This window comes from Phoca vitulina, unplaced genomic scaffold (assembly GCF_004348235.1).
Source record: "Phoca vitulina isolate PV1807 unplaced genomic scaffold, GSC_HSeal_1.0 scaffold10, whole genome shotgun sequence".
Lineage (NCBI taxonomy): Eukaryota > Metazoa > Chordata > Mammalia > Carnivora > Phocidae > Phoca > Phoca vitulina.
Genome location: NW_022589713.1, coordinates 50,559,392 through 50,584,522, shown reverse-complemented (window position 1 = coordinate 50,584,522; position 25,131 = coordinate 50,559,392). Strand labels below are relative to the sequence as shown.

At 37.1% G+C, this 25,131-nt stretch overlaps 1 protein-coding gene across 5 annotated transcripts in view; it reads right to left on the bottom strand.

Annotated features, from left to right (window-relative positions):
• FBXL2 (F-box and leucine rich repeat protein 2) overlaps positions 1-25,131 on the bottom strand; it is a 140,237-nt gene that overhangs the window by 49,714 nt on the left and 65,392 nt on the right. For 2 of the 5 annotated variants that reach the window (XM_032409075.1, XM_032409076.1), the window contains 4 exons: positions 8,808-8,862; positions 8,235-8,309; positions 4,279-4,340; positions 2,814-2,908 (listed from right to left, as the gene is read on the bottom strand). In XM_032409075.1, coding sequence (XP_032264966.1) covers positions 2,814-2,908; positions 4,279-4,281 — 98 coding nt within the window. In that variant the 5' untranslated portion in view covers positions 4,282-4,340; positions 8,235-8,309; positions 8,808-8,862. Of the gene's footprint in view, positions 1-2,813; positions 2,909-4,278; positions 4,341-8,234; positions 8,310-8,807; positions 8,863-25,131 lie in introns of those variants that run through there. The other 3 variants (XM_032409074.1, XM_032409078.1, XM_032409077.1) reach the window with 3 other exon arrangements.

The following is a 25,131-nucleotide window of genomic DNA, read 5'->3' as shown; positions in this document are numbered from 1 at the left end:
AATAAAACCTACCAAGTGTTGACAAGGATGTGAAGGAGCTGGAAGTACCATACACTTCTAGTGGGAATATAAAATGGTATAATCCTTTGGGGAAAGAGTTTGAAAGTTTTTAAAAAGTTAAACACGCACCTACCAAATGATCTAGCCATTCCACTCCTAGGTATTTACTCAAGAGAAATGAAAACATATGACACACAAAACCTTGTACACAAATGTTCATAGCTGCTTTATATGTAATGGCCGCAAACTGGAAAGAATCCAAATGAGAAATGAATAAACTGTAATATATCCATACAATGGACTACTATTCAGCATTAAAAAAGAATGAACTATTGATACACACAACAACATGGATGGATCCCAAAACAATTATGTTGAGTGAAAGACGCCAGGAAAAAAGGACTATATGCTGTATAATTACATAAAAATTGTTAAAAATTTAAACTAACCTAGATCAGTGGTTGCTTAGCAATAGGACAGAGACAGGGAAGGAGGAAGGGAGGGATTATAAAGGCACATGAGGAAACTTTTACATGTGTATGTTCATTATCTTGATTATAGTGTTGGTTTTATGGGTATAATACATATTTCAAAAATTATCAAATTGTATACTTTAAATACATACAGTTTATTGTATCTCAATTATATCTCAATAAAACTGTTAAAAATCCATAGGACTTCATATATTATGATGCAGCAGGAGTTACAGAGAATATACATGTAAGATCCATTAGTATTGGAATTTTATTTTATTTTATTTTTTTTTTTTTTTTTAAGATTTTATTTATTGATTTGAGAGAGAGAGAGAGCACATGAGAGGGGGGAGGGTCAGAGGGAGAAGGAGACTCACTGCTGAGTAGGGAGCCCGATGCGGGACTCGATCTCAGGACTCCAGGATCATGACCTGAACCGAAGGCAGTCGCTTAACCAACTGAGCCACCCAGGCGCCCAGTATTGGAATTTTAATCTATTTGGATTACTGCTGTATCTCCAGTGCCTAGATCAGTGCCTGGTGGAGTAGGGCTCAATAAACATTTGCAAATGAATAGCCTCCCTCCATCTAAAACAACAACAATACACACATGGGACAGAGTAGAGGCCAAGGCTGGCTTCAGGTGATTATGATAAAAAACTGGAGGCATAACAAAATTCTGTCTGAGTTGTATTCTGGAATTATGCTTATCATTATTTCTCACAGTAATCTGGTCTCACACACCAAAAATGTATAAGATAATGGGGCGCCTGGGTGGCTCAGTCGGTTAAGCATCTGCCTTCTGCTCAGGTCACGATCTCAGGGTTGTGGGATTGGGCCCCGCATGGGGCTCTGCACTGCTGAGGGTGGAGCCTGCCTAAGATTCTCTCTCCCTCCCTCTTCCTCTGCCCCCCCCCCCCCCCTCTCTTGCATGTGCATCCTCTCTCTAAAAAAAAAAATGTACAAGATATTAATATAGATTTCTACTATAAAAATTATGGTACACCACTAACATTCTTAGCCTCTCAGGATAGTTTTGCTAGTATATATGGCTTTATTCCAACTGCCAAGATAAGAATATATATATATATTTTTTAATTCAATAGCCAACATAAAGAAGATGTGGTTTATATATACAATGGAATATTACTTGGCCACCAGAAAGGATGAATACCTACCATTTACACTGACATGGATGGAACCGGAGGTATTATGCTAAGTGAAATGAGAATATATTTCTTTCATATTCCTCATTGACAATCCACATCTTCACATTTATTTTAGTTTAATGGAACCACTATTAAACTTATGTTCTCTTTTATAAATTATCTTAGGACCTATTTGGTACATTTAAGCTTTGTATTAAAATAGAATCAATCTATTCCATCAGTTTACAAAGCTTTTGGAGTACCAGAAAATTTGGTCTGATGATCTGAATTTCTTGATTAGAAAAAAACAAACAAACTTTGTTCCATAACATTTATAGGCAGTGTTTTGATTCTTAAAATATGTTATGAATCAATTTTCTAAGCAATGGTAGAGCAGATGTTTCAATTACCAACTCCACTATCTATAATCACTATGTACTGCACATTCTTACTGGCAACTGCAATTGATATACATGGTAGTGATGCTTAGGTCTGCAAGAGACAAAGTCTATCCCAAGGTTCTAGGGGGCAGTGTGTGTTCTAATTTAGCCAACCTCAAACAATAGTAGAGGCCATAAGGATAAGAACATAAAGGTTTAATTATGTCTTGTCTCCAGAAAAGCACGTGTCCTTAACAGTGGATTGATAACATTTCCAGTAAATAATGGCTAGGCAATAAGAGGTGGGCAAGCATTTGTTTGGATAGGATACAATTAGATAATTACATCCCATCATGAGTAAGCAAAATCCCAGGTGTGCTAAGGAAGTTTTTGGAAGAATTATTTTGTTAAGTAGTATAATATACAAAAAAGGTAGTCACTCTTATGAGAATGAAACTAGGAAGATCAGCAAATGAAGAAGGGAACAGCAGAGTCAACTATTATTATGCACCAGGCACTTCATAAATGTTGCTTCATGTGATACCCATGACATTCTCATGCAGGAACTACAGCTGCCTTCTCTTTGTAGAAGAGAGAGCGGACACTCGGAGAGGTGAAATAATTTGTCCGAAAGACACATCCTAGACCCAGGCCTGCTGACTCCCAAGTCATGGTTCTTTTAGTTCTCTACGCAAATTACCACAGAAAGAATTTAACAGAAAAAAAGCACATAATATGCTTGGTTTATTTTTGCCGATGACAAGTCAGCTATAAGCTGACATTACAGAGTGAGTCACTGTGGATTCAACTTACTTCAAGGAGGAATCCCCAACACCAATGCAGCCTCGCAAGCTGAGCTTTCTCAGGAATCCACCACATCGCTTTGAGATATTTTCCACCACTCGACCCTTGAGTCAAAAAGTCAGAAAAAAATCTCATTTTTCATGCTGCTTATCTAACAGCATAATAACCTGAAATTTTAGAAACTGAATATATTTTTCCAGGTGTAAAATAAGTTATTTTGGAGCATTCCTCCAACACCCCACTCTGTTCCTAAAGGAGCTGCAAGCATTGAAAAATGTTTTCAATTAAAGTATGAAGTATTCAAAAAAAAATTAGCGCACTATATTTTGGAAGTTTTAGCCCTGGAGGTAGGCCTCCCATACCCAGGGCTCAGAGCTACCTCGCCAATTACAAGGCTCTTTGAGGTCAGCTGTGGGAATGCTGGCTGCTGAGCGGCACTCTCAAACGACACTGCTCCAAAAAAAGAAAAAAAAATTCTATTTTAGCTAAACATTACCACTCTAAAGTTTGAAAATGTATCATAAAAGCTCCCCCTCATCCTCCTTAGCAATCCCCTATTGAAACACATTTGCTTTGAAATAGGAACTTGGGCTAGATACTGGCAGATTCATTAAAGGGAAAAAAATGAACAGTGATTAAGCACTTTCACTTTTTCAGGCACGATTTTAACACTTTCTTGTACTTATTATGGCTCATTTACTATTCACAACAACCTCATGGTCTACATGGAGACAATGAAGAGTATGTCTGGAATACAAATCTCTCAGGTCATCTCTCTTAACATTACCATGCCCTGTGATTAAGTCAATGGAAAACTACAAGTCAATCCAGGCACGACTTCCAATGGCGCATACACTTCAGGAATAACGATTTGGGTTACTCTACCAGGTAAAGAACCATGACCAGCTGAGGTGCTTGCTGAAGATAAAGGGAACACAGAATGGGTAGTAGAAGGTAGTTAAAAATATCAACTACCACCATGCAACCAATTACAGAAATGAAAACTGTAATTGTCATGAATGTCTCTCCTTATTTTGTTTAAGTATGTGTGTGGGTAAAGCCAATATATTTGTTTTCTTTCCTCTTCTGTTCCCTTATGTAAAATAAGATGTGCTGACACCGTATCATGGTATTTAAGTATTGTTAATTCTATATCATAGTATTTAAGATACAGGATATCAAGAAAAGTGAACACCACTCAAGGACTTTATCTCTTCTTTTGAGGAAGGAGTTAGTGTGTTTTTGGTTGTGCACTGGATACTTGTTATCACATTAGGTCGAATTACGACCTTGTCATTGTTTTTATTTGGAGATTAAGTATGACTTAAGGTGATGCATATGGGTGCCAAGTTGACAAGGGGTGATTTTTGACAATTAATCTTATGTGTCAACTTGACTGGGCCACAGGGTGTGCAAACATTTGGCCCAACAGTATTCTGTACGAGTCTGTGAGGGTATTTTTGGATAAGATTACCATTTGAATCAGTGGAGAGAGTAAAGTAGCAGTGGGAGGGCCTCATCCAATCAATTGAAGACCTGAATAGAATGAAAAAGGCTGAGTAAGAGGGAACTCGCCCTGCATGACTGCTTGAGCTGAGACACTGGTCCTTTCCAGCCTTTGGACTGGGGCTGAAAAACATCAGCTCGTCTTAAGTCTGGACCCTGTCAGCTTTCAGACTGGAATTTACCCCATGGGCTCTGCTGGTTCACAGGTTAGACTGGAACTACATATCAGCTCTCCTGGGTCTCCAGCATCTTAGGACTTCTCCATCTCCGTAATCACATTACCCAATTCCTTATAATAAATCCATATATTTGTATACATACATACCCTATTGTTTCTCTGGAGAATCCTGACTATTAACAGACTGGATTCATACCTTCATTTTGCAAATAAAGAAATTAAATGGTTAAATTGCCAAGCTTACACTTTAGTGAGGAGTAGAGTTAGGGTTCTAAGAGATTTATTTGATTCTAAAGGCTGCACAACCACTGCCTCCACAAGGGAGGAAGTACTGAAAGGAGGCCATTTGGGTCTTTAAAAAAAATGCTATTATCCTCACTTCATAAAATAGCACCCTTGACACTGAACTGTGAGCACTAAGAATTCACTAGGACACATCAAACAACAGGTTCACAGGAGCGGGGCTCACACATACTGTTACCTGGCTAACATCTTAAAATGAAAATCTACACTCTGATATTGCTAATAGCTTTATTTATGCTTTCTTGAATATTCCCTAAGTTAATAAATCTCTGTCACTAGAGGGGGAAAAAATATTATGACTTGGAAGTGCAAGTACAGAATAAAACAGTGAAAACCCCTCCATATCAATGTCTACAAATAGAGTACACAAGATATTTTTCTCCATTTCAAGTTAGTCACACTGATATAAGCTTTCTATTCTTCCTTTCTTTGGAGTAAAAGTTTTTGTACTCAGGTTAAAAAAAATTACATTCAGAATTTTCTGTTCCACTGTTTCCAAGAGAAAACTGTTCCACTGTTTCTAAGAGAAAAAATGAGCAAATTGTTTCCAAATGCAAAATTCAATTTAATGACTGTATATTATCCACTTAGATAGTATGTTGTAGGTGTGGATTTTGGAATGAAAGGCTTTAGAGAAAAATAAGGCCTAAATGGAGAGACCTTTGGAGTTGTAACTTTTAGATTAACATGCTACTTGGTTATTTCTTATTTTTGGCCAGGAGGAATCTTTATTAACTATGAAGACATTGACAAAAATGCTCAACTTTTAAAGGCATGGAGAATGCCTAAACATCAGGGTAACAACACTTATTCAGGAAAGAGTGATGCTCAAGGAAAGGCACAATGTACTCTTGTCGTCTGGCTGCTTTATTTTACCTTTTCTCTGAAACACAACAGTCACATAACCCATCGTGTTCAGGGTACCTACTGTCTCCTCTTACTAGATGAATGACCTCAGGTAAGTTACTCAAACTTTTTGTGCCTCAGTTTCTTCAATATGGTGTTTTTGAGAAGATTAAATGAATATATGTAAGTTACTTAAATAGTACCAGGCACATAGTAAATACTGTTAGTATATTAATCCTGAACCTTGGTACATTCTCTCCTCTCTCAACATATCCATAAATCATTTTCATCCCAAAGAAATAATTTGAGATGATCAGTTTATCCATGGAATGCTTCCCAGGGTGAGTATCCAATGGGTCCTGTTTAGACAACACAGGGGGCTCCAACACTTGGTTCATAATCCAATCTGGATTGTTAGCCCCAAAAGGGCAACTAAATAGTATTAGACTAGACTAATACTAACATGGTGCCAGCTATTTTAAGTTTTCACATGTAGGGGCACCTGGGGGGCTCAGTCGGTTAAGCATCTGCCTTCGGCTCAGGTCATGATCCCGGGGTCCTGGGATCGAGTCCCGCATCGGGCTCCCTGATCCACAGGGAGTCTGCTTCTCCCTCTGCCCTTCACCCCCCTCATGCTCTCTCTCTCTCTTGCTCTCACTCTCTCTCAAATAAATAAATAAAATCTTAAAAAAAAAAAAGAAAAAAGTTTTCACATGTAATTCTTTACATAACTGGTGACCCATAAACTAGTCTTTCCTTTAGTGGAAGTACTCTTAAGAATTTATATAGCTGCGGTCAGCCGTCAGCTAAAATTCTGAAATCAAATAATGCACAAGATAGTGCTATTTACTTGAAACAGTATTTTTAAAAATCTGAATCTAAAAGTTTTAAATATGCCTTTCAAAAAGTTGTATAGTTTGGAAAAATCATCAAAGAAAACTGAGGGGACAATAAGAGCCACAAAAAAAGAAAAATAATTTGCAAAAATTTTAAAAAACAATGACTCTCCTTTGGTGAGCAGAAATGACTACAATTTTTGGAATTTAATGTGCTTCTCAACATCACTAAGTAAACACAATGAACAAAGATCTAGAGATTATCAGTTTGAAGAGGAATCACATGTCAGCATGTTTGGGTGGACATTGCTACAATCACTGCTATTAAGTCTGGAAAGGGCATTAAAGAACTCCTAATCCAGGGACCACAGTCCAAAACAGCAACTGAGAGCTTATCTTTCCAGGCTGGGCGTGAAGCCCTGAGGTCCCCGACCCTTCTAAACTCAGAACACCACAACATGCAAGGAAACCCACAGTGGGAAACCCTGTGCTCGGCCCCACTTGCTGCAGGTGCTCTGCTCCACCGGTCTGGGATGGGATCAGAGTCTCTCCAGCTGGTAACCTAGAGAAGTAGGGGAAGGGCCGCCACAACTGATTGCTAGCTCTTCTAGGGAACACCAGGTTCAGTAACTCACAGGAAACTGTGTGGGCTCATCTCACTGTTAAGCATGATTATTTCCTTATCCATTAAAAAAGGCACAAAACATACACTTTGTCAAAAACACTTGATGAAAATGCTATATGAGGAACTGAATTAAAATACAACTCCATGACTACAACTGAATTGGCTAAACTAGAAATGAATAAGGTTTTCCCAACATTGCGTAGATAAACTTCAGAATCTCCACATCCTTAAAAGAGTAGCCTAGATAATTATTATGTGCAGTGAATATTACTTCCCTCTTTCTTTTTGGTTATAAATTGTATTTAATCTAAAAGTTGTTTTAAAATAAACTTTTCTCATTTGGTCAGGCTTACCACTCTTACATGGGGATATTCACATATTTCCAGATAAATACATGAGAATCCTAGAATTATAAAAGGTTTTAAGGATTATTTTGCTTCTTTATTTTATAGATAATAAAACTGAAGCATTGAGAGATTATATGGCTTAAGTGGCTGAGCGGCAGTGATATCTCAGGTCTCCAGCTTCACTCGTGAACCTGTGTTTCTGCCATTTCTCCATTCTTGATGCTGAATTAGAATTCTCAGTGGATCTTTCAGATCAATAAATATTTGTCAGGAGTCTCCTAAGATTAAAGCACTGAACTGGGTGTTAATAATGCAAGTATAAGGCTTTAAAAAGCTGAGTGGTACTACCAAGGTTACAGATATGAACAAGGAGGAAAAGCTACTGATACAGAGCCAAAGCAAAATACAAGCAGAATTTTGGTCTTGATGTACATAGATATCTTCTTTTCTTCTTTATTACACCTTGACATCTTAATATTAAATCTAAATGCAGCAAAAGAAAAGGGCAGGAAAGAGTGACCAGTTTACTTATCTTTTTAAATAGTCTTTTATCTAGGGGTACCTGGGTGGCTCAGTTGGTTTAAGCATCTGCCTTCGGCTCAGGTCATGATCCCGGGGTCCTGGGATTGAGCCCCACGTCAGGCTCCCTGCTCAGCGGGGAGCCTGCTTCTCCCTCTCCCACCGCCCTCCACTTGTGTTCCCTCTCTCGCTGTATCTCTCTCTGTCAAATAAATACATAAAATCTTTAAAAGAAAAAAAAGTCTTTTATCTAAAATAAAGCTAACTTACCTCTACATCTGTTTGAAAGTTAAAAAGGTCTATTCTTTGCCAGTTGCTTCCATCCAGGGCTAGGATGTTCCAGGCCTAGGGGGTGGGAGGTAGAGGAGGAGAGATGGGGTGAAAGAGATACACTAAGTGAGACTGTTAATGGAAGTCCTGATTCAACCTTTGTATTTCCAAACTTTTATTCTTGATATACATTAAGTGGATAATCAAATATGGAATTATGATAACACCATGTTATATTAAATATAAAAGATGACATTTAAAGTTAACTGCTTGGGGCGCTTGGGTGGCTCAGTTGGCTAAGCATCCAACTCTTGATCTTGGCTCAGGTCATGATCTTAGGATCCTGGGATTGAGCCCCAAGTTGGCTCTGCGCTAGGTATGGAGCCTGCTTAAGAGTCTCACCCTCTCCCTCTCCCGTTGCCCCTCCCCCCACTTGCACACGCACGCGCATGCATGCTTTCTTAAAAAAATTAAATTAAAGTTAACTGCTTGCTTGAACTAAAACTAAAACTCATTCTCATTCTAATAAAACTCAATATTTATTGATTGATAAAAATCTGGTTAATACTCTACCTTGGAAATCTGTGCACATCGGCACAAAGTTACTATATCCAAGAAGGAAAATATTCTAGGAAGAAAGGGGAAAAACAAAAAAATGAGATGGTATTAACATTTTAGAATATTTACAACTTGAAAGATAAAATCTAATGCGCCATCTGGATATATCATAAGTTTTTTCAAGATTCCTCAATTTGCAGTACACAAGCTCACTATAATTCTACATCACTACTGTGAAATATCAAAGGCTCACATGTTCCAAAGCTGTTTGAGACTCACTACACAAATCCCCTTAAAACAGAACCCATTAAACTTTTATGTCCCTTGTTCTATGACATGGACATGGGACAGTAGATCATAACTTGTCCTATTCAAAAACCAACTCTCTAATCTCCTAGACACTAAGCCTGGGGAGATCTAAATCCTTCTAATTCTCATGTCCCTAACGTATTACAGTACAAACTCCTCTTCTCGTAATAGATGTACCAAACAGGCTCAGATGCCTGAGCCTCAAATAACACAGCCAAGAAAGACTCAGTGATAAAACCCATTTGGCTTTGATGTATTTGGTCACAGGGCAGAAAGATGGAGCCCATTCATTGGCAAGTTCTACAGTGACCAGTTTTTCCTGAGCAAAAGCCAAGAACCACAGAAGATGGGAAAGATGGGGAAAAAGAAAAGCAGAGCCATAAACAAAAACCTAGTTGACATCAGTAGTGCCCTTAGAGGAAGCAGTAGCTGTCAGCATGGCAGGGGTCTGAGTGAGGTCCCAACATGGGTGGTGGACATGAGTTGCTGATGACAGCAGAGTGGCAAATAGCTGCGTGTGTCTCAGTGCTGTGCAGTAACAGCTGCAAACAAAGAGCAGCTTTTCTGCGAGAAGAAAGGTGAATGAGGATGAGGTCAGGGACAATAGGATCTCAATTCTTATAGTCCTGGGAGATAAATATGAGTTTCCATCTCTGTGTAGAAGGGGGAGAAGGTAAGATGGCGAACAGCCATCTATCAAGTTCTTCAAAATTCTCCAGAGATAACAATCAGTGGTCAGTTGAAAATCCATGGGCTCAGGGAAGGATAGTAGATCCATAAAACACCAGAGCAATACCCTACAATAATGCATACACAAGCAGCACCATGGGGCTAGTGATGCTATAGATAGCATTCTACAATATAGGCTCCAATCATTTTCTAGTTAAAAGCAAAGGACAGAAGCATAAGGGCTGCACTGACCTTAAAAGATTGAATGGAACTTTGTATATAGGAAAATGCTGGTGGCTGAAAATATGCACTAAAGTATATGCTAAACATATTTCAGGGTGTCTGCAAACACCTATATTGCCTCTGTGGAAATACATCTTGCCCCACCCACAGGCCTTTCTGCCTCAAACATCCATGTTCTGTGCCATATGACCATTCCACAGTGAGCCACAACTCATCACTAGCTCCCTAAAAGACCAAGGACCAGATAGAGAAATGCGTATGGTAGAATATCTCATGCTGCGGTCGGGTTCTAAAGTACGAGCCTAGGTGAAAAAGGAGTTAGCTAAAGTTTCCCTTGAGAATCCCTTAAGACTGTACCACCCTGGAGACCACATTCTATCACCTCTTGGTAAGAACAACTGCACTGATGTTAATAAAGATAGCTAACTTTGATTATGTATTTACTATGTGCTAGCCACAGTTTATGTTAGTCATTTAATCGTTTTGACACTGTTACGAGATGCTATTATTATCTCTGTTTTTTGGAGAATGAAATGGAGCACAAAAGTTAAGTGGTCACTGACTGATGGGCATTAAGGAGGGCACATGATGTGATGAGCACTGGGTTTCATACACAACTGATGAATTGTTGAACACTACATCTGAAACTAAAAAAAAAAAAGAAAAGAAAAGAAAAGAAAAGAAAAAAAAAGAAAGGTTAAGTAACCTGCCCAGGTCATACAGATAGTAAGAGCAGAGCTAGGATTTGAACCCAGGTAGTCTGGCTTGAGAGCCCAAGCCTATGACCACTACACATAACAGCCTTAGAAAGTTTAACACAGCTGTTTTTCCCTCAGGACTGGACTAGATGCTATTTTTTCAACTGAACAGCAGATGAAGTAATTGTGCTTAGTGAGCATGCTGTATGGAAAACACCTATCTTTGAATGCTAGAATCACACTAACTAAAGCAAAATGCTCACACATCCAGACACACATGAGAACCAACAGCTGGAACAAAAGTTCACATTACTCCTCTCGTGCTTCCTACCAAATTTTATGGTTACTGAATGAAAAAGTAGATTGCCTTTAGTGTTTACATTATTTTCCCTCTTCCCATCACCCCATGAATGTAGGTGAATTTGCACAAGTTAAATAGGCATGATAGGACTCCAAACTGCCAAATGCAGCCTAAGCCAAATTCCTGAATCATGTTTCAGTGAATAAGATAAATGCCTTGAATGACAGAGCCTGGGACACTGGCAATAGAAACAGAGATAGCTAGAGGAGTTAGAGTCATGGTAAATTGAGTTCTGGCCTTTCCAAAGCATCTTTTTTTTCCTGGAAATTGCTTCCTACCTCAAATGTGATAACTTCACCCTTCATTAGGAAAGCACTGCAAAGGCAAGTTGGTTATCAACAAATATATATAGGGGTATAGAGGAGTGGATGTATTTCTGGACTTTGTATTCTATTCCCCTAGTCTGTTTCTCCACCTTTGTGCCAATGAGACTGTTTTAATTATGAAGCTTTGTAAGTCTTGAGGTCTGGTAATGTTAAGTCCTTCAACTTTGTTCAAGATTACCTTGGCTATTCTTGGTTCTTAGAATTTGCACTTACGTTTTAGAAGCAACATGTCGATTTTCACAAGAAAACTTTATGAAATTTTTACTGGGATTACATTGCAGTTATAGAAACTTTGGGGAGAATTGAAATCTTTTACAATATTAAGTCTTCCAATCCAGAAACATGATATATTTCATTATTTATTTAGGATGTCTTTCTCATAGTAATTTTTGTAGTTTTCCATATTGATACTCTGTTCATCTTTAGATTCCCCCTCACTGGTTATTTGATGTGTTACTATTAAAATGGAATTTTAAAATGTCATTTTCTGTGTGTGTGTGTGTGTTTTTTTTAAGTAAGCTCTATGCCCAAAGTGGGGCTTGAACTCATAACCCCAAGATCAAGAGTCACATGTTCTACCAACTGAACTAGTCAGGTGTCCCTTCAATGTCATTTTCTAATTGTTAATATATATATGCGCATATATGTATATAAATTTCCACATATTTAGCTTGTATCTAGCAATATTTCCAAATTCATTAATAAATTCTAATGATTTTTTAAAGATTTAAATAATTAATTATTTATTTGAGATAGTGAGAGAGAGAGAGAAAGCGTGCACACGAGCATGAGTGGGGGTGGGGAGGGAAGGGCAGAAGGTGAGTGAGAAGCAGGCTCTCCACAGAGCAGGGAGCCTGACACAGGGTCAATCCCAGAACCCTGGGATAATGACCTGAGCCTAAGGCAGACGCTTAACCTACTGAGCCACCCAGGTGCCCCAGTTCTAATGATTTTCTACATACAGAATCAATTCATTTTTCTTCCTTTCCAATACTTTTCTTTGTCTTGCCTTATTGAAGTGGCTATGATCTCCTCTAGGGCCAATAATGCTAAGGAAAGGCAGCTTTTTCTCATTGCCATTTCAGAGAAAAAACTGTCACTTTTTAATCACTGATTAGATATTTACTATAGGGTTTTTCCCCTACCTTTTTGACTTTTAAAAGTTACTTTGTTATACCCTGTAAAAGGTTTTTGTCCACGCATGATTTAAACAACTTTAACATTCATTTATTTCTTTTAAGAATTTATTAAAAGAGCAGATAATACACAGAATTGCCATATATTACCTCCGATCTTGACACAGCTTCCCCTATTATTAACATTTTGCATTAGTGTGGCACATTTGTTACAATTGATAAATACTGATACATTATTATTAACTAAAGTCCACAGTTTAGGTTAAGTTTCACTCTTTGTATTGTACAATTAGTTCCATGGGTTTGACAGATGGATGATGACATGTATTCGCCATTACAGTATTATACAGAATAGTTCACCAGCCTAAAAATCACCTGCCTCACCTGTTCATCCCTTCCCTCCTTCAGATGAAGCCCTGTTAACCACTGGTCTTTTTAACATTTCCACAGTTTTGCCTTTTTCAGAATGTCATAATTGGAATCATATAGTATGTGCCTGTTCAGATTAGCATCCTTCACTTAGCAATATGCATTTAAGGCTCTTCTTTGTCTTTTAGTGGCAAAATAGATCACTATTTTTTATTGTTGTATAATATTGAAACTGATGTACCAGTTTATCCATTCATCTATTTAAAGCCATCTTATTTGCTTTCAGTTTTGGGTGATTATGAATAATTCTTTTTTTTTTTAAGATTTTATTTATTTGACAGAGAGAGACAGCAAGAGAGGGAACACAGCAGGGGGAGTGGGAAAGGGAGAAGCAGGCCTCCCGCTGAGCAGGGAGTCTGACGCTGGGCTCGATCCCAGGACCCTGAGATCATGACCTGAGCCAAAGGCACACGCTTAATGACTGAGCCACCCAGGTGCCCCGATTATGAATAATTCTCCTATAAACATTTGTATGCAGGTTTTTGTGTGGATATGTTTTCTACTCAGTGGGAAAAATACCTAGGAGTAGAATTGCTAGATCACGTAACCTTATGTATAGCTTTGTAAGAAACTGCCAAACTGTCTTCCAAAGTGCCTGTACCATTTTGAATCTCCACCAGCAATGAATGAGAGCTCCTGTTGTTCTGAATCTTGCCAACATTTAGTATTGTTAGATTTTTAAATTTAAGCCATTCTAAATAGGTGTACAGTGATATCTCATTATTTAGTTTTTAATTCCTTAAAGACATGATACTAAGCATCCTTTCATATGCTCATTGTCATGTGTATGTCTTCTTTGGTGAGGTACCTGTCTAAATATTTTGCCCATTTAAAAAAAAAAGATTTTATTTATTTGACAGAGAGAGAGAGTACAAGCAGGGGGAGCGACAGGCAGAGGGAGAAGCAGGCTCCCCACTGAGCAGAGAGCCTGACATGGGGCTCAATCCCAGCACCCTGGGATCATGACCTGAGCCAAAGGCAGACGCTTAACCCACTGAGCCACCCAGGTGCCCCCCTATTTTGCCCATTTTTTAATTGGTTTGTTTTCTTGTTGGATTTTAAGAGTTGTGTATTTTGGACATCAGTCCTTTATCACATATGACTTTGACAAGTATTTTCTCCAAGTCTGTGGTTTGTCTTTTCATTCTCTTAACATTCTTTCTCAGATAAGTTTTTAATTTTAATAAAGTCCAACTTACCAATTTTCTCATTGATGGATCATACTTTTGGTACTGTATTTAAAAATTCATTGCCAAACCCAAGGCCACCTACATTTTTTCTCCTATGCTTCTTCCAGAAGTTTTACAGTTCTGCATTTGCCATACAGGTCTATAATCCATTTTGAGTTGATTTTTGTGAAAGATGTAAGGTCTGTGTTTACATTCTGCCTTTGCATATAGATGTCCAATTGTTCCAACACCATTTGTTGAAAAAGAGAGTTTCTCCATTAAATTGCTTTTTCTCCTGGGGTGCCTGGGTGGCTCAGTGAAGCATCTGACTCTTGATTTCGGCTTGGGTCATGATCTCAGTGTCATGGGATCAAGCCCCACGTCAGGCTCTGCACTCAGCAGGGTCTACTTGAGATTCTCTCTCCCTCTGCCCCTCCCCCTGCTCATGCATGTTCTCCCTCTCTCTAATAAATAAATAAATAAATAAATAAAATATTTTTTAAGATTGCTTTTGCTCCTTTGTCAAAGATAAGTTGACTTTGTGTGGCTCTATTTTTGGGGTCTTTATTACGTTCCACTGATCTATTTATTCTTTCACCCACAACATACTGTCTTGATTATTGTACCCTTAACAATAAGTATTTAAGTCAAGTAGTGTCAGTCCTCCAGTTTTGATCTTTAGTATTGTACTGGCTTTTCTGAGTCTTCTGACTTTCCATATAAACTTTAGAATGAGCTTGTTGATATCCACAAAATAACCTGGTGGTATTTTGATTGGGATTATGTTTGATTCTACAGATCAACTTGGGAAGAAGGAACATTTTTATTTTTTTATTTATTTTTTTTTTTTTTAAGATTTTTTTTATTTATTTATTTGAGAGAGCGAGAATGAGAGAGAGAGCATATGAGAGGGAGGAGGGTCAGAGGGAGAAGCAGACTCCCCGCCGAGCGGGAAGCCCGATGCGGGACTCGATCCCGGGACTCCAGGATCATGACCTGAGCCGAAGGCAGTCGCTCAACCAACTGAGCCACCCAGGCGCCCCAAGAATGAACATTTTAACAACACAGGTCACCCTATCCAGGAGTATATATCATCTCTCCATTTATTTAGATTTTGATTTTTTTCATTGGAGTTTTAGAGTTTTCATCATATAGATTCTATACAAATTATGCTAGATTTATACCTAAGTATTTCATTTTTTATGCTAATGTAAATGGTATTGTTTTTCACTTCAATTTCTAGTTGTTCACTGATGGCATATAGGAAAGCAATGACCTTTTACATATTAACCTTTATCCTAAGAATTTGCTGTAATTGCTTGTTATAGAAATGTTCTGTCACTTCTTTGGGATTTTTCTCCATACACAATCATTTCATTTACAAACAAGACCAATTTTATTTCTTCCTTCCTAATGTATACCTTTTCTTTCCTTTTCTTATTTAATTGCATTAGCTAGGACTCTGGTCCAGTACTATGATAAATAGGAATGGTAAGAGTGGCCATCCTTTTATTATTTCTGATCTCGGGAAAAAAGAATTGAGTTTCTCACTATTAAGTATAGTGTTAGCTGAAGGTTTTTTTAGATATTTTTTATTTTTTTAAATTTTATTATGTTATGTTAGTCACCATACAACACATCATTAGTTTTTGATGTGGTAATCCACAATTCATTGTTTTCGTATAACACCCAGTGCTCCATGCAGTACGTCCCCTCCTTAATACCCCTCACCAGGCTAACCCATCCCCCCACCCCCCTCCCCTCTAAAACCCTCAATTTGTTTCTCAGAGCCCATAGCCTCTCATGGTTCATCTCTCCCTCCCATTTCCCCCCCTTCATTTTTCCCTTCCTTCTCCTAATGTCCTCCATGCTATTCCTTGTGTTCCACAAATAAGTGAAACCATATGATAACTGACTTTCTCTGCTTGACTTATTTCACTTAGCATAATCTCCTCCAGTCCCATCCATGTTGATGTAAAAGTTGGGTATTCATCCTTTCTGATGGCTGAGTAATATTCCATTGTATATATGGACCACATCTTCTTTATCCATTCATCTGTTGAAGGGTATCTGAGCTCTTTCCACAGTTTGGCTATTGCAGACATTGCTGCTATGAACATTGGGGTGAGGTAGTAAAGCTCTATGCCCAACATGGGGCTTAAACTCATGAACTCAAGATCAAGAGTCCCATGCTCTACTGACTAAGCCAGCCAGCCAGCCTGTTTTTTTGTAGATATTCTTGATCAGGTTGAGGAAGTTCCCCTCTATTCTTGGTTTGATGAGAGTTCCTGTCATGATGGACATTAGTATTTGTCAAATGCTTTTTCTGCATCTACCGATGACCGTATAATTTTTTCTTCTTTAAACAACTGATGTGATGGATTACCTCAATTCTGGAATGAAGCATTCTTGCATACCTGAAATAAATCCCACTTGGTTGTGGTGTATAATTCTTTTTATGCATTGTTCAATTTGGTTTGCTAATATTTTGTTGAAGACTTTCTATGTTCACAAGATATAATATTCTGTAGTTTTTCCTTTCTATAATGTCTTTAGCTCGTTTGGGTATGAGGGTAATGCTATCTTCACAGAATGAGTTAAGAAGTCTTCTGCTTCTATTTTCTGGATGACATAAAGAATTGGTATCATTTCAGGGTACCAAGGTGGCTCAGTTGGTTAAGTGTCTGACTTCAGCTCAGGTCATGATCTCAGGATCCTGGGATCCCTGCATTGGGTTCCCCAATCAGCAGCGAGTCTGCTTGTCCCTCTCCCTCTGCTCCTCTACCTACTTGTGCTCTTTATCTCTCAAGTAAATAAAATCTTTAAAAAAAATTGGTATCATTTCTTTCTTAAATGTTTGCAGAATTCACCAATGTAACCATCTGGGTCTGGTGCTTTCTGTTTGGGAAGGTTATTAATAATTGATTCAATGTATTTAATTGATATATGTCCATTAAGTTTATCTATTTCTCCTTGTGTAAGAGTTAGTAGTTTTTGTCTTTCAAAGAATTGGTCCATTTCAACTAAGTGATCAAATTTGTGGACATAGAGGAGCTCATAATATTCCTTTATTATCCTCTTAATGTTCATGAGATCAGTAGTGATGACCCCTCTTCCATTTCTGATATTAATTTGTGTCTTCTCTCATTCTTTTTAATCTGGCCAGAGGTTTGTCAATTTTTTTGATATTTTCAAAGAACCAATTTTGGTTTCATTGATTTCCTCTATTGTTTTCAATTTCATTGATTTCTGCTCCATTTTTTATTAGGTCCTTTCTTTTGCTTGCTTTAGACTTCTACTGATTCTCTTTCTCTAGTTTCCAAAAATGGAAAATCAGATTATTGTGCTTAATCACATGGACTGATTTTCAAATATACAAAAAAATCCTATATTCCTAAAATAAACCCACTGGTTATAATTATTAGGCTTTTTATATACTGCTGGGTTTGACTTGCTAGTTTTATTCAGGATTTTTACATCTATGCTCATGACAAATATTGACCTGTAATTCTCCTTTCTTATAACATCCTCCTTCAGTTTGGTATTAGAGTTATGTTGGCCTCATAAAACTGCTCCTGTACTTTGAAAGAGTCTGTGTAAGATTGGTATCATTTCTTCCTTAAATGTTTGGAAAAATTCAAAGAAAAGCTTTCTGGGCTTGTTCTTTGCAGGAAAATTTAGTAATAAATTCTATTTAACAGATAACTTTCCATTGCTTCTTGGCCTTTTGGCTAATGCAAGTGTAGTAACAGATAACTCCAGATTTTTAATTTCTTCTGGTGTTTAAAAGCTGTGTTTTTCAAGGGATTTTCCCATTTAATCTAATTTCATACAGTCGTCAAATGCATTCCATAATTATGTCCATAACTACTTTTAAAAATCGGTAACATCCCTTTTTTGGGATCACTTCTTTTTCTGTTTTTTTCCTTGATCAATCAAGCTAGAGAGTTATCAATTTTAGTAATAAAAATTATCTTTGTTGATTTCTCTATTTCATTAATCTATGTTCTTATCTTCATCAATTCCTTCATTATAGTTTCTTTGAATCTGCTGTTTTTCCAGTTACTTGAGATGGAACTTTTGATCATTGACTTTCATCCCTTCTTTTCTAATGCATGTATTTAAAGCATTTCCCTTAAGCACTATCCCACAAATTTTGATATGCCATACTTTCATTATTGTTTAGTTTGAAATACTTTCTGATTTCCACTGTGATAACTTCTTTGATCCACGAATTTAGAAATATGTTGCTTAATATTTTGTTGTTCTTGATTTCTAGCTTAGTTCCACTGTTGTCAGAGAACATACTCTAGATAATGTCAATTCTTTGAAATTTGTTGAATTTACATTATGGCTCAACATATAAATCCATTTTGATAAGTGTTTCATGTACATTTTAGAAGAATGTGTGTTCTACAGTTATTGGATGTAGTGTCCTATATATGTCAAGTTGGTCAAGTACGGTTCAAATCTCCTCTATCCTTTCTAATTTTTTTGTCTGATTATTCTACCAGTTACTATAAGTCTATCAGGAGTATGTTAAAGCTCTACATATAATTATGGATTTGTCTATTTTTCCCTTTCGTTTTGCTTTATATATTTTCAACTTATTTTATTAGGTTCATCAAAACTTAAGATTCCTCTTGCTGTCCAACTGACCTTTTATTACCAAGAAATGTCTCTTTGTGTCTAATACACACCTTGCCTTAAGGCCTACACGGTCAATGCTAACATAGCCAGAACAGCTTTTAATGTTTCCATCTTTTACTTTCGATCAAACTGTGTCTGTTATTTTTACAACTCCAGTTTAACACAGTTTGTCTTTTAATAGGAGTGTTAAGCTCATTTACACTTAATCATGGATATAGCTTGAATCTACCATCTCGCCATTTGTTTTCCATTTTCCCCAACTGCTCTTTATTCCTTTACTCTCCTTTTAAGAATTCTTCAACCAAATAAATGATATTTATGTCTTTGGTGGCTGCTCTGAATACAATACATCCCCATTTCAGTCTAGTTTGAATTAATATTATACCTCCACAGCCACAACCATAATATACTCTCATTTAATCTTCTCTTATCTTTTGTGTTGTCATATATTTTATTTGACATATATTATAAACCAAACAATATAGTGTTATGATTTTTGCTTAAAACAATTATCTTTCAAATAATTTTTAAGAGGTAAAAGGTATTTTATATTTACCCACATACTTACCATTTATGGTGTTCTTCATTCTTTTCTGTACATGATTTTCAGCCCCCTTCAGCCTTAAGAACTTCCTTTAGCATTTCTTACAGTATGGGAATGTCAGTGATGAATTCTGACAGTTTTTCTTTACCAGAAAATGCTTTTATTTTTAAAAGATAATTTTGTGGGGTGGCCTGGGCAGTTAAGCATCCAACTCTTGGTTTCAGCTCAGGTCATGATCTCAGGGTTATGAGATCAAGCCCCAAGTCAGGCTCCCGGTCAGTGCAGAGTCTGCTTAAGACTCTCCCTTTCCCTCTGCCTCCCCCGCCCTCTCTCTCTCTCTTTCTAAATAAAATCTTTTTTAAAAAAGATAATTTTGCTGGATATATAATTTTGAGAGTTTTTTTCCTTTCTGCATTTTAAAGTTTTTATTTTAATTCCAGTTAGTTAACATACAGTGTTGTATTAGTTTCAGGTGTACAATATAGTAATTCAACAATTCCATACATCACCTTGTGCTCATCACAACAGGTGCATTCCTTAATCCCCATCACCTATTTAATCCATTCCCCCACCCCCTCCCCTCTGGTAACCATCAGTTTGTTCTCTATAGGTAAGAATCTGTATTTGTTCTCTCTTTTCCCCTTTCTTGTTTATTTCTGACATTCCACATATGAGTGAAATCATATGGTATTTGTCTTTCTCTGACTGACTGATTTTGCTTAGCATGATACTCTAGCTCCATTCATGTCCATTGCAAATGGCAAGATTTCATTCTTTGTATGGCTGAATAGTATTCCATTGTATAAATATACCATTTCTTTTTTATCCACTCATCAATCAGTGGACACTTGGGCTACTTCCATATCTTGGCTATTGTAAATAATTCTGCTACAAACATAGGAGTGCATGTATCCCTTTGTTTTAGTGGTTTTTTTATTTAATTCTTTGGGGAAATACCCAGTACTGTGATTGCTGAATCACAGGGTAGTTCTATTTTTTTTTTTTTTTTACTATGTTCAGTTAGCCACTGTATAGTACATAATTAGTCCTTGATGCAGTGTTCAGCAATTCATTAGTTAAATATAACACCCAGTGCTCATCACAGCACGTCTTTCTGCACTTTAAAGGTGTCATTCCATTGTCTTTTGTCTTGAATTATTTCTTACAAGAAGTCAATGAAAATTCATATTATCATTCCATATATAAATCTTAAGTTTTCTCTTTACCTTTGGTTTTCAGTAATTTAAGCATAGTGCACTTAGGTGCTATTTTTCACTGTATTTATTCATTTGGCATTTGCTAAACTTCCTGAATCTGTAGACTGTCACCAGATTTGGAAAATGTGGGGCTGTTTCTTTAAGCTTTTTTATGCCCCATTCTTTCTCTGGACCTCCAATTACACCTGTGTTAGACCATTTGCTATTACAAGGTACTAATGATGTGTTAAATTTTGCTATCTCTTTTCTCTCTGTATGTCACTTTGGATAACTTCTATTAATCTATCTTGAAGTTCATCGATCCTATCTTTTGCAGTGTCCAATCTGCTGAAAAGCTTAACCAATTTTTTTTTTAAAAATTTAGTATTGTATTTTTCAGTTCTAGAAATCCCATTTGATTCTTTAGAATTTCCACATCTCCTGAAATATCCCACCTCTGTGCAGAGTGTGGAACCCAACATGGGGCTTGATCTCAGGACGCTGACATCACAACCTGAACCAAAACCAAGAGCCAGACACTTAACCGACTGTGCCACTCAGGTGCCCCTCTGTACTTATGATTGTTTCTAATTTTTGTTTGCTCATTTGTTGTTGTTTTTTTTTTATAGATTCCACATGTAAGTGAAATTATATGGTATTTGTCTTCAACTCATTTCACTTAGCATAATACCCTCTAGGTCCATCCATGTTGTCAAAAATGTCTAGATCTCATTGTTTTTTATGGCTGAGTAACTTTCCGGTGTGTATGTACGTGTGTACACAACTACACACATCTTTATCCATTCATTTATCAATGGGCACTTAGGTTGTTTCCATACCTTGCCTACTGTAAATAATGATGCAATAAACACAGAGGTACATATATCTTTTCAAATTAGTATTTTCATTTTCTTCAGGTAAATACTCATTAGTGGAATTACTAGACTGTATGGTATTTCTATTTTCAATATTTTGAGGAAACTCCATAATGTTTTCTAAAGTGGTTGTATTAATTTATATTCACAGCCAACAGTATATGACGGTTCCCTTTTCTCCACATCTTTTTTTTTTTTTAATTTTTTTATTGTTATGTTAATCCCCATACATTACATCATTAGTTTTAGATATAGTGTTCCATGATTCATTGTTTGTGCATAACACCCAGTGCTCCATGCAGAACGTGCCCTCCTCAATACCCATCACCAGGCTAACCCATCCTCCCACCCCCCTCCCCTCTAGAACCCTCAGTTTGTTTTTCAGAGTCCATCGTCTCTCATGGTTCTTCTCCCCCTCCGATTTCCCCCCCTTCATTCTTCCCCTCCTGCTACATTCTTCTTCTTCTTTTTTTCTTTCTTAACATATATTGCATTATTTGTTTCAGAGGTACAGATCTGAGATTCAACAGTCTTGCACAATTCACAGCGCTTACCAGAACACATACCCTCCCCAGTGTCCATCACCCAGTCACCCCATCCCTCTCACCCCACCCCCCACTCCAGCAACCCTCAGTTTGTTTCCTGAGATTAAGAATTCCTCATATCAGTGAGGTCATATGATACATGTCTTTCTCTGTTTGACTTATTTCGCTCAGCATAATACCCTCCAGTTCCATCCACGTCGTTGCAGATGGCAAGATCTCATTCCTTTTGATGGCTGCATAATATTCCATTGTATATATATACCACATCTTCTTTATCCATTCATCTGTTGATGGACATCTTGGCTCTTTCCACAGTTTGGCTATTGTGGACATTGCTGCTATCCCTTTTCTCCACATCTTTGCCAACATTTGTTATTTCTTGTCTTTTTGATAATAGCCATTCTGCAAGTGTAAGGTGGTAATCTCATTGTGGTTTTGATTTGCATTTCCCTGATGACTAAAGATGTTGGGCATTTTTTTCATGTATCTGTTGGCCATCTGTATGTCTTCTTTGGAGAAATATTTATTCAGGTCCTCTGCCCATTTTTAAATCAGATTATTTGGGTTCTGAGTATTGAGTTATAGGAGTTTATATATTTTTAATATTAGCCCCTTACAGATATATCCTCTCCATATATATTCTCCCATTCAGTAGGTTGTCTTTTTGTTTTGTTGATCGTTTCCTTTGCTGTGCAAAAGCTTTTTATTTTGGTATAGTCCCAAAAGTTTCTTTTTGCTTTTGTTTCCTTTTCCTGAGAAGACACATCATAATCTATAATGTTCTGTAACAGTTGTTTTAAAGTCCTAATATACTAATTCCAATAACTGGGTCATCTAAAAGTCTGCTTACATTGACTGTTTTCTCTTGTTCATGGGTCGCATTATTCTGCTTACTTGTATGTCTCATAATTTTAGGCTGTATTCCAGATATTGTGGCTAAAATAGTAAAGAATGTCATATCATTTTGGCTTATTTCCCAGAGTTCAAGCCCTTTCCTCTATCTGCTCATCCAGAATCCTTCTTGAGTTGAACTGGAGCTGGGTCACAGCTAAAATTAAATTTCACTTGGGGCGCCTGGGTGGCTCAGTTGGTTAAGCGACTGCCTTCGGCTCAGGTCATGATCCTGGAGTCCCGGGATCGAGTCCCGCATCGGGCTCCCTGCTCGGCGGGGAGTCTGCTTCTCCCTCTGACCCTCCTCCCTCTCATGCTCTCTGTCTCTCATTCTCTCTCTCTCAAATAAATAAATAAAATCTTAAAAAAAAAAAAAAATTTCACTTGTGTCTGGCTCATCTCCCACTTCCTGAGCCATACATAACATTAAAAATATCTTGTCAGTTTATGATCTAGAAGCAGTTTCAGATAGCTCTGGTTTGCCTTTGGATTTAAGTCTGGCAAGTATTCTGAATCCCATCATTGCAAGAATGATGGCCTAGACAATTGCTCTCTGCTTATAAGCCTTTCCTCCATCGCTGTCTTCTTGGCAAAACTTGGTAGGACCAGGGAGGAGTGGAGAGGAACTAATGAGAAAGAACTGCTAGACCAAATTATTTGTCCTTGCATTTGAGTCTCCAAAGCATGGCTGATTTAGCCTGTGTCTAAAGCAGGCCCATCTGTACCATGACCAGGCATCCACCACCAGGTATAGTGGTGGATAGCCCTTTATAGGGCTTGTCTCTCTGAGAAATTCAGTTCATTCAGGCCTCCTCTTGTCCACTGCTCTTTGCTTGCCCTACAGAAAGTATGACTTTTAAATTTTGTCCATAATTTTTCTTGTGATTACCATAAAAGTCTTTCATGTCCTTCCTAAACAAAAGCAGAAGTCTCTATAATAATGTTTTTTTAATCTTAAGGCCTATCTTACATTAATATTTCTAAAGTCGAAGTTAATCAACTCCCAAAAACTTAAATCACTTTAACTCTGATCACCATCTTCCCATCATCCAAATGAAACCATTAACAATTGTTCTTGAATTGTTCATGAAATCTTCCATGTTAGTTATTATCAGTATCATCAATATTTTCTTTCTTTTTCTAAAGTCAATACTAAATAATATTTACCCACATGGTTACATTTGGTTTGCCAGTTTGTTTCTCACACATTCTTTCTGAGATCAAACTTATTAGATTTTATCCTTTAACAGTTCATTCAGATAGGTGAGTTCTAAAAGTTGGAACGTTTTAACTGTGATTTTAAAAACTGAGGTAAATTTCACATAACAAAACCATTAAAGTATACAATTCAGTGACATTTAGTTCATGCACAATGTTGTACAACCACCACCTCCATCTAGTTTCAAAATATTTTCATTACCCCAGAAGAAAACACCATGCCATTAAGCAGCCATTCTCTATTCCCCACTTCCTCTTAGCCCCTGGCAACCACTGGCCCACTTTCTGTCTCTGTGGATTTATCTATTCTGAATACTTCATATAAGTGGAATCATACAATATGTGACTTTTGGGTGTGGCTTCATTTCTTAGCAAAATGTTTTTGAAGGTTATCCACACTGCAGCATGTATCAGTACTTCCTTCTTTTTTATGGTTGAATAATACCCTATTGTATGTATATACCACAATTTGTTTATTCATTCATTATTGATGGACATTTGGGTTGTTTCCACATTTTGGCTATTACAATGACACTATATTTGTGTACAAGTATTTGAATTTTTGATTCTTTTGGGTATATATCTAGGAGTAGGATTTCTGGGTCATGTGGTAATTCTAACTTTTTGAAGAACTGCTAAAAACTGTTCTCCACAGTGGCTACACTATTTTATGAAAAAGGTTTTTCATTTTAGAATGATTATTTAGGTAAAGAATTTTAGGTTTACATTTCCACTGGCACATAGAAAATATTTTTCTACTCTTTGCTTCTATTGTTCCTGATGAGAGATCTATTGTAAATTTAATTGTTAATTCTTTTAGGTAATTTTATTCTCTGAAGTTCTGCTGTTTCATTGTGCCTACGTACAAACTTAACTTTATTGATCCTGTTCAGGACCCACTGTGCTACTTAAGTTTGAGGATTTATATCTTTATTCCATTCTGAAACATTTTCAATACTATTGCTGCAAATATTACCTCTTCTACATTTTCTCTATATTCTTTGTCTATAATTTCCTTTACATGCATGTTGAATCATCTAATCCCACCTTTTGGGTTTCTTAGCCTTTTCTATATTTTTA